This window comes from Plectropomus leopardus, chromosome 4 (genome assembly GCF_026936395.1).
Source record: "Plectropomus leopardus strain MGB_pleo_1.0 chromosome 4, ASM2693639v1, whole genome shotgun sequence".
Taxonomy (NCBI): domain Eukaryota; kingdom Metazoa; phylum Chordata; class Actinopteri; order Perciformes; family Serranidae; genus Plectropomus; species Plectropomus leopardus.
Genome location: NC_142179.1, coordinates 29,376,476 through 29,389,294, shown reverse-complemented (window position 1 = coordinate 29,389,294; position 12,819 = coordinate 29,376,476). Strand labels below are relative to the sequence as shown.

The window sequence follows — 12,819 nt, the reverse complement described above, 5'->3', positions numbered from 1 at the left end:
GAGTATAGCTGCATGATACGTGTGCATTGACATTTCCATAGCCACACCTTAGTTTGAGATTCAAGTGTTGTTACGCTGTCCCTGAGCGCTACAAATCGACTGCTTTTGTATGAAGTTTGAGCACCTACATGTGCAGGCTCCCCCAGATTACTGGTACCTTTGAATGTGTGTTGTGATATGGAGTTGTCGTATTTTTTTTTGTCACTATTGATGCTCTTTATGATGCTGCATTCTGTGTCATTGGCGCTCGTCTGCGGACCAGCCTTCCAGAGGAGGTCAGACTCTGATTCAGTTGACAGCTTGAAACACAATCTTAAACTTAAAATTTGCATTTATGTAGCTTTTATTTAGTTAGTTGGTATCAAACTTAATTTATTTCTTCTCTTTTTTATGCGTACGTGTATGTGGTTGTGTACTTGTAGCTTATTTATTTAATCTTATTGCCTTTTATCTGTATGTTGTATTTTATTATGTAAAGCCCTTGAAGTTGCACTTTGTTATACAAATAATTATCATTATTATTATTATTATTTAACATTACTAACACCTACTATATTTAACAGTGTGTGACATCTTTTCAGCCAAGGCCAAATGCCCAATCGCATAATTATAGTGACCGTAAAAAAAAAACATTTTTGTATCCAAAATGTAGTTGGTTCTTCTTTGGCCCATGCTACACCCTTCCAAAAAGTCTCATGAATATCACGTCAGTAGTTTTTCCATAATCCTGCTGAAAAACAAACAAACTGAACCAAAAACATGACCTCCTTGGCAAAAGTAAAGAGCATATGAGTCAAATTATAAAAAGGGGTAAACTAAATATATCGGATTAAAGCTGAAAAAGATTTTCTCAGGCAGATGACAGAGTTCGGGGAAAAAAAAAAAAAAAAAAAATCAATCCCTGCCAGACAATCTCAGGTTAGTTGTAGGAAACTAAAATATTTGATACAAAGTTCAAATTCAGATGGGGGCTTGAAGGTAAAACTGAAAGCTTTCGATTGCAACTTAGGGAACAGCACATAAAAGACAATATTTGGGTGAAGAAAACAGGTAAGTGTCTGAGTACAGAGGTGTGTGAGTGTGTCGCACCTTGTGAGAAGAAGTCGTCAACACGTCCGTCGGCTACAGGCAGACCAGCAGACACAGCTATCTGGTTAGCAGCGTTGGATGGAGAGCGCTCCTCAGACTCATCGTATTTTCCCATTAAGGCCTTCCTTATGATGGCTTCCAGGCCTATTGAGTTCCCAGGTGTCTCTGGGGCTGGGTGGCAGCGGACACTCACAGGTCCTGTAAAGGAAGGAGGTCGGACATGTTAAGAGGGAGAAGAAAAGAGGCTGCATGTACAGAGAGCAAATCAGAAACAGTAAGAAAGGGCATGAAGTTAATGATATGGCAACGAGAAGAGCAGGAAGACAAGGAGAAAGTAATGACAGTCACAGAACCACGGCATTAAATTAACATCCGAAGGGAGACAAGCAACTGAGAGACAAACAAAAATATGTAACACCATCAAAACTACACAACTTTAATCCCAACGCACCAGACTCACGCTTCAAATGTGACAATGCTAAAGCTCTTTCTGTGCTTGTGAGAACGTAATGTGGTCAGAGGTTTTTGGAGGGAGGTTCCTGACATGGTTAGCCGAGGTAACAAAACTGTAAATCCATTGTTGGCCAAAGCTGTGCATATTGGCTTTTTGTCAAGGTGATTTTGTTACCAAGAACAGTGACCGTGTGCTAATAAACTTGTGTCTCGTACAAGCTAAGAGAGCAATAGCTATAGGATGGAGAGATGTAAACAAACAAAGTATAAAGCAATATATGAAGGATTTATCAACGTGTTGCTATGGAAAAACTGACATATATTAGAAGAGGGAAAGCTGGCAGTTTTTGAAAATATCTGGGGGAGCTTCACTGACTTTTTGGAACAAAATGCTGATAATTATCGATAAAACCGAATATCAGAGCGGGGTCAAGGCTATTGGAAATGAGAATATAAAGTGTTGTAGTCCATGTAATGTTCAAGATTACTGTAGCATCTGTTTTTCATCTTTGTTTGAATTATGTTTTTTTCTGTTGTTCTGCCTTTTTTTTTGTTTTTACTTGCCATTTCATCTTATGGTATAGCATATTAGCTGCCAAGAGTATTTTATTTAATGGTTACATCTGTCATCTGTTCAAAAAAACAGATGGCGTGACAACATCTAAAGTCAGGGAGGCATTTGTGCTGCATTCATACTTTAGTCTCTCTGTGGGCACTATAAACACTAGGTCAGTAATGCAGAGAAGCTGGCCAGAGGTTGGGGTTGAGAAGAGGATGAATATATCTAAAGGCTTGCTCCACATCTTAAAACCGCCCTGCTGTATGTCACAAGTGCCCCAGTGGTTTTGCCTGTGTCCTCGTGGAACAAAGGTCTAGTTTATTTCCTGTGTAAATGCCAATGTTCACACCTCCTCAGGACCCTGTAAGATTCCTGTACATCTTTCAGAACAGCTCTACAGTCTCTACAGTCAGGGAGAGACAGCAAAAGGTTATTTAGCTGAGAGAAATCCATGTTTAGGATTCAGGTGGGAGTGCGGATCACTGTTTTTTTACTTGATGTTTAAAAACGCAGCAATTTTGCTGATTCCACATGTAAAAAGTACTCTGGTAGTACAAAGTCTTATCCTTTCCAGTGAGTACTGCTCTACAACAAACAAGAAATCAGTCCAGGTTTTTATGTTGGGATTTGGTAAAGCAGTACACTTGAATCCAAGTCTAAATTTTTCTGTATACACGTGTACAATAGCACATTTGCCACTGAAAAGCTGAAACAAAACCGTTTTGAAACTTTTTCACTATTTTTTTCTGTTTGCTGGCAGTAGCTGAGCTATACAGACTGGTAATATATTTCCAGTTTTGTTATGTCATCTTCACAAGCCTCCATGAAGGGTCATTATTAAATAAACAGTTAGTGTGTACACAAGCAGTTACTAATTTTGCCGTATTTCCTAACAGTTAAAAAAATTACTTGGAAATCAACCAGTTATTTTTATTTGGAGAATATTGCAGACTAAACAATCACAACACTGTTCAACTACCACAGTATGTGTGCATGTGGTGACCCTCCAGGTCTTCTCACTTCAAATCGAGTTAATAACTAATGAGGTTTAAAAGATTACCTGCAGTCGTAGACGCCGGCATGTTGAAGATCTCTGTTCCTGGCTGGCCAGCATCTGAAAGTGGGAGCAGGGTTTCTTTTAAAAACTCCACTCTCTTTACAAAATCACAACAAAAGTTTCTCCTGAAAAATCATTGTAAGATGTGCATTCGAGCCTGTGCTGAGGTCAGACTTACTGAAATCACCCTCATTTCCCACCACCGTCATCTTCTTGATCATCTCCTGTTTCTTTGATTTGACAATTGCAGAGGTGCTCTCAGTCAACTTGCTGAAGAAAGCTGGAGGCTGGGAGGCGTTGGGAGGGGAGCGGGAGCCCATTCTGCAGAGAGGGAAAGAGAGTCTCATTAACACACACACACACACACTATCTGTATTGTCGTTAAAGTTTAATGATCACTGACAAAATTAATTCAATAAAAAGTGCAAAGAACGTGTCAGCATGAGAAGAACTTTTACTTTGTAAAACCTCAGGGAGCTATTTTGTTTAGTCATTCTTATTTAAAGTTTCACTTGGCTTTGTAAAAAAAAAAAAAAAAAGTTGCAGGTAACTTTCTGTATTTGATGTTAAAAGTTTCAGTTTTGATTAAACATTTGCTTAAAGCATTTAAACAAATGTGTTAATTAAAACAAAAATCATCTGTTCATTCTACTATTTTCTTCTGAGGGTGGAGGCAACAGCAGCAAGCTAAAGAGACAAGTCCATCAGCTGCAATACCTCATGTCCTTACTGAGGAATACCTCAACTATCCAGATGCAAAGTGCAGTGCGTCACATGCCTCCTTTGGTAATCATTTAATGGATCATTCATATCAACATAAAAGTAGTTATCAAAGAGGGATCAAATATTTCATGGTACAGTAAGACTAAGTGTATCTCCGATTGAAGTTTCACTTGTGTAGCACCTGGCTAATAAATACATCAGGTCTGTCAGTATTTCAATCCAAGTTGTATTCACTACAGGTCTGTTTGCATACTGTTACACTTTGTGAGAGTGTGTAAGACAGATAAGGTGTAGATTTTGGGAAAAACGCAGGAGACATATTGTCCTCAATATTTAGAAAATGTGCAGAGAGCTTTTATTTTGGCAAAATGAAATCGGTTCACACCATAAAATGATGCAGAAAAGGCCCAGATGGCTGCAGAAAATTTTACCAGAATGCAAGAAAGGAAGTTTTTGATGTTCAAAATGTTTTGGTGGAAAACCCCTATTTCATAAATTCCCCTTAGTTTTGTAATGAAACCTACATTCTCGTAATATAGTGAGATTAAGATTACAGATATTAACTCTATGCACTGCAGTTTTCTAAGTATATATTTATGATAAGTTATTAACTTTCTCTTGGTGATTTGCAAGGACTATTTACGTGAGGTTCTATGTTAATAGCAGGAAAGACCATCAGATGTATACCTGCTCATCTAAATATTACACAAACCAGGTCCATCATAAACTGAACACATACAGCATAAATTGATTCTGATGAGCTTGAATTGGTTTTCATGTGACTGCACCCACTTAAGGTAGTATACACAATAAAGAATTTTTGCAACAAGGTGTTTCTGTGAAGATCTAGAGCAATGAGAGCCGTTACCCTTGCTCTCCCTGCTCGCTGGAGTAGGAGGCCCCTCCCTGGACCTCGGGCTCAGAGCTGGCTCCAGCAGGAGACACCGGTTCAATGCCGTCATTTGAAACACTGACAGGAGATGCCTTGGCCTGCGGAGGAGACCTGCAGAGAATACAGAGGTGGATACAATTACAGCATGATTTACATCGGCCCACACTGATAAAGCCTTGGTGAACCGTTTAAATATCAACAAAAGTAATGAAAGATGGACGCATATATGCAGGAGTAGACAGTGTCCTTAATATTTAACAGATACTTCTGCTGTTCCAGTGTTTGACAGTGGTTCCTACCGGTCTCTGTTGCGTTCCCCACCGAGGCCCTCTGGATATCGGGACCCTTGGGCAGACTCCTGTGAGGTGGGTGGGGGCTGGGAGGCACTGGGTGGACGGGTCAAGTCCAGGACAGGAGAGCCGTGGTAGCTTTGCTGCTGCTGCTGGCTCTGCCTGGTGTAGTCTTTAGTTATCACCTCCTGTCCACATAAGAAATAGGACAACATTGTTTGGCAAACTCTGAGCGTCGGAATTCTTGGAAAACCTGTAATGTTCAGCACTTAAAAAAACATAAATAATGCAATGCAGTGGTTCAGTGAACTTACACTGATGTGCTGTGCCAGAGTGACCACCCTCTGGCTGCCTTTAACGCAGGGGGACGGGGGCTGTTGGACTGGAGACAGTCTCTCCTCAGACGGAGGACGGTACAGGACGTGTGGCTCCATCTTCTGTGGAACTGTTGAACAGACGCACACGTACACCCATGCACGCACACGCACAAGCGGCAAAAATCACATTCACACATGGGTAAAAGTTAGTCTCGTTTTTTGTGGATGGGAGACGGAAATGTGCTAATGAGATCATGCATAATTCAGGAACGTCTGACCATCCATCAGGACTTGTGGTGAATATGCAATTTAAACATTTCATGTAGCATCTGCACAGGAAAGCTCAAAGGACAAACCTTTCCGCGAAAATACTATATGGCTGAGTGTTTGTGACAAGCTACTTCAGATCTCTTAATTATTTATAACAAACTCTTTGCATAAAGACCAAGCAGACCGAGCCAGAAATGACGCTAAAATTGACTGGTTCTGCATCAGTGACTCACAAATGAAGAAGTCACAGAAAGCCACTTCATACCTGATGTACTCAAGACCATGTTTCCGCACCAAACAGAACTGTTTTTAAGTAACGTCTTAAGAAGAAGAAATAAACACATTTACTGTTTGCTATGAATACAAGTAGGCTATGAATACTAAGAGTGCAAATCTGACCTCAAGACAGATCCATTCATGGTTAGCAATGAATATATTAAATTATCATTGAACCATGGCGGAAGCTTACCAGCTTATTTCAAGACTTTTTTCCCTTGCGCATCATGTCTTACTCTGTTTTCCTACACAACTCTTGCTTTACAGTATTTATCTCAGGAGAGGATGATGTAAGTTGAGCATGGGAGGCAGGACTGATTGTATGCACTCCCAGAGAGGACAAGTCCCCTACGGGGACAGGATGCTGTGCTTAGCCTGCATTTCCCTCGTGCTCGTGTTTGCTAGTTGAATGCATGCCAACACCAAGGTGATGATACTAATCATGCTGCGTTCACATGGAATGACAGTAGACGGCAGTCGGACAACACCTTTTGGACAGAACGGGAGAAACAAACGTTCCAACCGAATGGCAGGAAGATAAAACAAAACATGTATTTCAATATGTTGCGATGGTGCTGCCTTATTGTTTACAGAGAATGAAATGAAATATATTAAAATAAATTATGTCTTGTTGACTATTTCATGTTATGATGTGTAAATGTTTTCTTCTTGTGAAAGGAGCTACGTAACATCGGCTTGTAAATTCCTTCCCGGAGGACAGCAAAAAGTTAAAATATACTTTAAGCAGCCGTGTCATCTACTGTCACTGTCGCCGGTATTCTCAGCCAGCCTCACATAATTTTACCGTCCTGCTCATGTCCACTAAAATGATATCCGATATTTGCCGTCTACCGTTTGCCTGATTTCATGTGAACGAAGCATATCTCTCATCTGTTTTTAGACACATGCTTCCTGTTGACTTTACAAGAGTTTTTTTTTTAAACCCACAACACTCATTTGAGCTCAGCATGCAGTTGTCACTTGGCCTGTAGGATATAAACATTTGACACATTGTTCTACAGCAGGAAACAACGAAAGAAAATCACATTCCAAATGACGGACAAACTCCCAGAGGCTTGATTGAGAGAGATGTGTTGAGCGTTTGGCATGTGAGGAAAAAAAATTAACCAAACAGAAAAAAAATCAGCATAAATTACAGTGAGCCATAAAAAGGAACATGCAGAGATTTAGGGGGGCAGAAGCTGCAGTACCCCCCTCCCCCTGGAAGGCTGAAACTCTTTTCCACGCTCCTCCCCTTCCCCACCCTCCTCCTGTGCAACACCGGTGCTCTCTGGGACCCTTGAGGGAATCAGTTTGGTGGTTGGAAAGGCTTTCAACGACATCCCACCAATTCTCAGTTCCCTTTTACTCATCTGGGTTACATGTGGTCACTGTCAAATGGCTCTATCAGTATCTACAGGAGAGGCATGCAGTGGTGAAGCAGAGCACGTCTCATTTAGCATGAGATATGAAAGCCTCCTGCAGTGAAACGCCTTTTCGAGTGTCAAAAATATTCCTGTCATGCCCACTTGCATGTGGTGAAATATTCTGTTTTAAGTAAGCAGCCAAATGGGAGGGAGGAGGGGTGCCACATCTTTAATTCAAGTCACATCCTCTACGAAAAGAAAATGAAAATAAGCAGCAAAGGATGTTCTGCCTTAATGTCCCACCATCTTTAGCTATCTTTAAATGACACCTTAAAGGACACCTAGGATCTTCATGGAAAATTATTATTTTATCAATGATCCATCCGAGTTATTATAAACTGCCTCTTTTCATTGAATCTCAGCCAATCAGGGGTCAATCAGGACAGGCTAGATGTTTAGTTTTCCAGAGGGCAGCCTTGGTGGTCTTTAAGTCTGTAAAGAAAAACTAATAAAACTGGGGGAAAAAAAGCAAAAAAGTAGAGCATTGAAGGAAAATAAATGTAAATGAATTGGGCTGATTTGATAATGCCAACCACCACAGCGTGCAATAGGCCACAGACTGACGGGGGAGGGTCTGGGTGATGAGGGGGACCCTGGGATCCAGAGCGTCTTACCATCAGTGGCGCTGCTGGCAACAAGCGAGCCCGTCTCTGCCATCCCCGTTTCACAAGAAATTTGACGCATAATAATCGCGTTTATGAAGTTGGCCGCAGTCATGGTGGTCTTACCGAGTGCTCGGAGCTCTTGTTCCTGAATGGACATCGCTTTGTTTTGAGTCTTTTCCCTACTAGGTGTACCACTTTCTCCGCGGCCAGGAGGGTTATCCGACTGGGGAGGCAGCAGGTGCTGGGGCCGGCTTGAAGCCGAGGGGTAGGAACCCGGGTACATTCCTCCTGGGCTGGGGCACGACAGCTTGGGGTCAGATTTACTGGAGGGCCCGTGGTCCTGCACGTGCTTGGGTAGACCGCCCCTGTTTTTGCTTCCTTCGCGACTCTGCTCTTTGGCTACACTTGAGTCCATGGCAGGTGGGTAGGCCTCAGGAGGCACACCTGTCCTTTGGAGGTGGCCAGGGTAACCTTGGTAGCGGGCCTGCCCTGACGACATAGACCTGGCAGGCAAAACAAAAAACATGCTTAGTAAACAAGACAATCAGAATGTTCTCTTTGCTGTGAACGCTTACGAGAAATTGGCTCAGGAAAATGTCCTTGTAAAAACAGAACTAAAATGCAGTTTACCGAAACACAGATGAGCTGGAGTGTTCGCTGACGGAAAGACTCTTGCCCCCGGTGTTGTGCAGAACACTTGGCCTCTGCTGCACGTTCTCCTGGGTACGAGGGGACACGGGGGAGTGCTGGTGGCTGTACGGTTGGGAGGAAGGTCTCACACTGCTGCTGCTGCTGCTTGCCAAGCTGTGCTCTGTACCTGAGGGCGACAAACGGATTCATTTCATTTCACAAATGCATTTTGTTTTCCTCAGTCTACATTTCTGCTGGCAGTTTTGACTTGTACATCAAAATGAAAGACACGATTTGCTCCACACCTGGTCGCCAGATTGGGGCGTGCTCCACATTTCCAAGAGACGCGCCCTTTTCTCTGTCACGCTCCCGGTCTCTGTCTCTGTCTCTGTCCCGTTCCCTTTCCCGGTCTCTCTCCCGTTCTCGTTCCCGATCCCTCTCTCGGTCGCGTTCACGCTCCCTCTCTCTCTCCCGCTCTCTGTCTCTCTCCCGGTCCCTCTCCCTTTCTCTGTCACGTTCACGGTCTCTTTCACGCTCGCGCTCTGAAGATGCGCCTTGCATCTTGTTTATGTGCGACGATCCAACTGTGCAGAAGAGAGAAAAGAGAGATTATGAAAAACAATAAGAGTGCAGCATATTTAAACTGTAGGTGAGTGTGTTTGTGAGAACTGAACTGTACCTGGCGAGATGGGGGAGGTGGTGTAAGGCCTGCCAGGGAAGGTGCCGCTTCCCCCGGGGATGTAGGTGATGCGATCCATTGGGGAGGCGGCTGCCCCTGCAGAGGGAGGGACCAGGACAGGTAAGTGTGGCACCTGAGAAAGATCGATGATCCCTAGGGGACAGAAAGAAGAGAAGGGTAAAGAAAACCCTGATAGCTGGTGCAGATGTATTTTGGGCTAAGGGGCAACAGATAAACAACACCCAACACTGCGTTCGCCATCACACTGGTCCACATCACCAGTTATCATTCATCCCGTTATGAAGCGTTATTTTACACCGTGAGGAAAACAAAAAACATGGCTTGTGTCTTGATGGACTGACTTAAAAACAAGTCTTTCCATCTGGTTCACGAAAGAAGTAAATGATTACGGAGCACTAAAATGAGAAAAACCATTGGATCTGATTAGATTCTGGATCACAAGACAAAGTCACTAATGAATGATCCAAGATGTGTTCCTATAAAACTTACACTCCTGGTTCGTTAACCAACTTTATTACATCACACTGAAAACCAAACTCACTCCTTGTTCCCTCATTGACTCTGCATAACAACTTTTTTAGAAACTTAAATGCAATCTAATTCTTTTAAATTACTTTCATTTATCTAAAGACAAATGGGTAATAACTGCAAGTTAGATTGATTTGATGCTTTGCCAGTATGAATGAGAAAAAATCATATCAGATAACTGATAGTGTTCTTCTCCTGCAGCTTCTAATTAAGTTTACTTTAACCAACCTTACTGATGGCCAACATGTGCCTGTGCCAAACAAATACCACCGTAGCTGAGCATGCAACATCTATATTAAGATTAAAATAATCACAATAATCCAATCATCAATAATCCAAGTAACCAAAAATACCAAAAGATTATGATCACAATGGCAACATAAAAATGTGTTCAATTTTAGGGCTGCGACAGTTAAGGAAATTAGATTATAAAAAATGTTGGTGGCAAATTTCATTATCAGTTCAAGGCAGAAACAACTGTTAAACCAAAATTATTTATAGAATGGAAGTAATTTACATTAAATTTGAGTAAACAGCGTGTTATCCGCAAACTGTGTAAAATAAACTTCATGGCACATGTCACCTGTAACAAAAATATATGTGAGCCATGGATGAAGGGGACTCAACAGAAGGTATTTTCCTAATAATCCTAATGAATTAAACAAGTTTACAGTCATGGCATGTGTTGCGTTTTAACTTGGAAGAATTGTTCATGTCACAGCAGGTAGTTCTTGTTTAATGTCTAAGGAGCAGGACTGTGATTGTGCATGGAGGGGTATTTTATTTGTTCAGTCGCTCTTATTACATTATTGCTTTTGTTTTTTTGTGATGTTTGTATTGTCTTGTGAGCACATGCGGGGCTGGGCACCTTTTGATGCATGAAAAATAAATGACCTAACCCAACCTTCACCTTTTGTATAATAGCCAATGTTAGCTTCCTATTTACCTTAAATTGAGTAATATGTCAAACTTAGCTTAATATTGCATGACAAGAGTATTTAACCAGCTGGCTAGCGTCAGTGGTAGAGCAGAGGCGGTATAGCTAATATGAGTGTAGCAAGCAAATGAAACTACCAGGTAGAGCTAATCTTCTTGCAATTATGGCAATTTAATGTTTAAGATATTTTAAATTGTTAATTTTCAAAACTAAGGTTAGAGTGAGACTTTGTCCTGTACGTGGGGAGCGAGTCAGGACAAACTGCATTGTTGGAGCATATCTGTTATATAAATATAAAAAAATGTGTGTCTTGTCTATACTTGGCCTTTGGTTTACTGGCCTTTACATAAGCAACTATTAACTAAAACAACAGGGCATGCATTGAGTTTTATGTAAATTGTGCGCCTATGCAAACTCACTGTTCTCTTTATTTCAGAAAAACACAACTCGCCTTGAGTGGCTACTTCATGCACCCCGCAACAAGCAGCTGTTTTGACAGATATTGTCAGAAACACGAGGCCACTATCAATAATTGAAGATGATGATTTTAGAGCAATTATTAACAGGACCCATTTTACTGAGCTGATGGAGAGGAAATATCAAGAGACAATCCAGGACATGCAGATTGCTATAAAAGTCAACAACAAAACAATAGCCACAGTTTAGCCACTGGAGCCCACCTTGGCATTGCAGGCTATTTAATCAAAGATGACTGGAACTTTGTCACTGCAGGACAGACACATGACATTCAAAATTGTAGGGTGATTAGGAGACAGGAGCCAGGTTCGAAATTTCACCTGTCAAAATTATCACCATTGTGCATGCCAAACATCCCAATATTGTGGCTGCAGCAAAAATACTTGAGAAGCATGAACATGAACACCTGTAACTTATGATCCAATTCTGCATTTAAGTACCTCATAATGAAAAAGCTATTGGGGCTGCAAGATTTCTTACAGATTTTTTTTCAAAGAACAAGTTAACCTGCAACAAGCTAGAGGAGAAACAGCAACCATGGTGCCACACCTGAGCATAACTTCGTTCAGGACATTAGCACAAGGTGGAACCACACGTTCTTCGTGATAACCCATTGCTTGAGCAAAGGTGGGCTGTAACAGCAACACTGTCAAGCTAACACTAACTCCTCTGTCAAGCAGATATCTGGAACTGAAACCAGACGACTGGAGCCTGTTGAAGAGTTTTCCATGACCCTTAACGCTTTTGAGTGTACCGCTGTCTTTGTAAGTGGGGTGAAATACATATCAATTTCTGCAGTGCCTCCACTTGTGAAGAAGCTATTGAAGTTCATCCAGAGTGCTGCCCTAGAGTCAGCCTCGGTGCGGGCTTTGCTACTCATCGTTACAGAGCAGCTGCAACGGCAATGGAAGAGGGAGAATTCTGTCTCAGACACAGCACCAAACACAGTGATCCTCTCGACTGCCCTGGACCCGAGGTTCAAAACACTTATGTCTATAACAACTGACAAAGTCCTCAATGCCCAAACCACTGCCACTTCCATCATTACAACAGCTGCTGAACCTACAACTCCTGTCTCTTCACTTAACTCGCTCCTGAATTCAGAGAGCAGCAGTGAAGAAGAGCACAGAGAGTTGGACGCTGAGGATCTCAACAGCCAAGAAAGATATGAAGTCCTCATATACTTAGAGGAGGAGCCCCTTGCCAAGGAATAAAGCACATTTTAAGATTATTTTAGGGTATTTTTATGCCTTTTTTGATAGGACATCTATAGCGTGAAAGGGTGAGAGAGAGGGGATGACATGCCGAAAAGGGCCGTGCCTTGAAATCGGACCTGCAGCTACTGCAGCGAGATTAGAACCTTTTTACTTGGGACGCCCACTCTACAAGGTGAACTACTGGGTGCCCCAGATGATTTTTTTAAGAGTATTTTTCTGTCTTTTTCCCTTTATTACATAGAACAGCTTAAGCGTGAAAGGGGGAGAGACACGGGATGACATGCAGTCAAGGGCCACAGGTTAGAGTTGAACCTGCGGCCAGTGTGGCAAGAACACTGTCTGTGTATATATGGAAAGCCTGCTTTACCATGT

The 12,819-nt window shown here is 42.0% G+C and overlaps 1 protein-coding gene across 7 annotated transcripts in view; it reads right to left on the bottom strand.

Moving 5' to 3' along the window:
* The window catches only part of ncor2 (nuclear receptor corepressor 2), a 105,229-nt gene that overhangs the window by 4,116 nt on the left and 88,294 nt on the right, over nt 1-12,819 (bottom strand). For 4 of the 7 annotated variants that reach the window (XM_088077056.1, XM_088077058.1, XM_088077057.1 and 1 more), the window contains 10 exons: nt 9,268-9,420; nt 8,894-9,172; nt 8,589-8,775; nt 7,968-8,461; nt 5,378-5,508; nt 5,073-5,251; nt 4,750-4,884; nt 3,337-3,479; nt 3,162-3,215; nt 1,090-1,287 (listed from right to left, as the gene is read on the bottom strand). In XM_088077056.1, coding sequence (XP_087933182.1) covers nt 1,090-1,287; nt 3,162-3,215; nt 3,337-3,479; nt 4,750-4,884; nt 5,073-5,251; nt 5,378-5,508; nt 7,968-8,461; nt 8,589-8,775; nt 8,894-9,172; nt 9,268-9,420 — 1,953 coding nt within the window. The remainder of the gene's footprint in view (nt 1-1,089; nt 1,288-3,161; nt 3,216-3,336; nt 3,480-4,749; nt 4,885-5,072; nt 5,252-5,377; nt 5,509-7,967; nt 8,462-8,588; nt 8,776-8,893; nt 9,173-9,267; nt 9,421-12,819) is intronic. The other 3 variants (XM_088077060.1, XM_088077061.1, XM_042488083.2) reach the window with 2 other exon arrangements.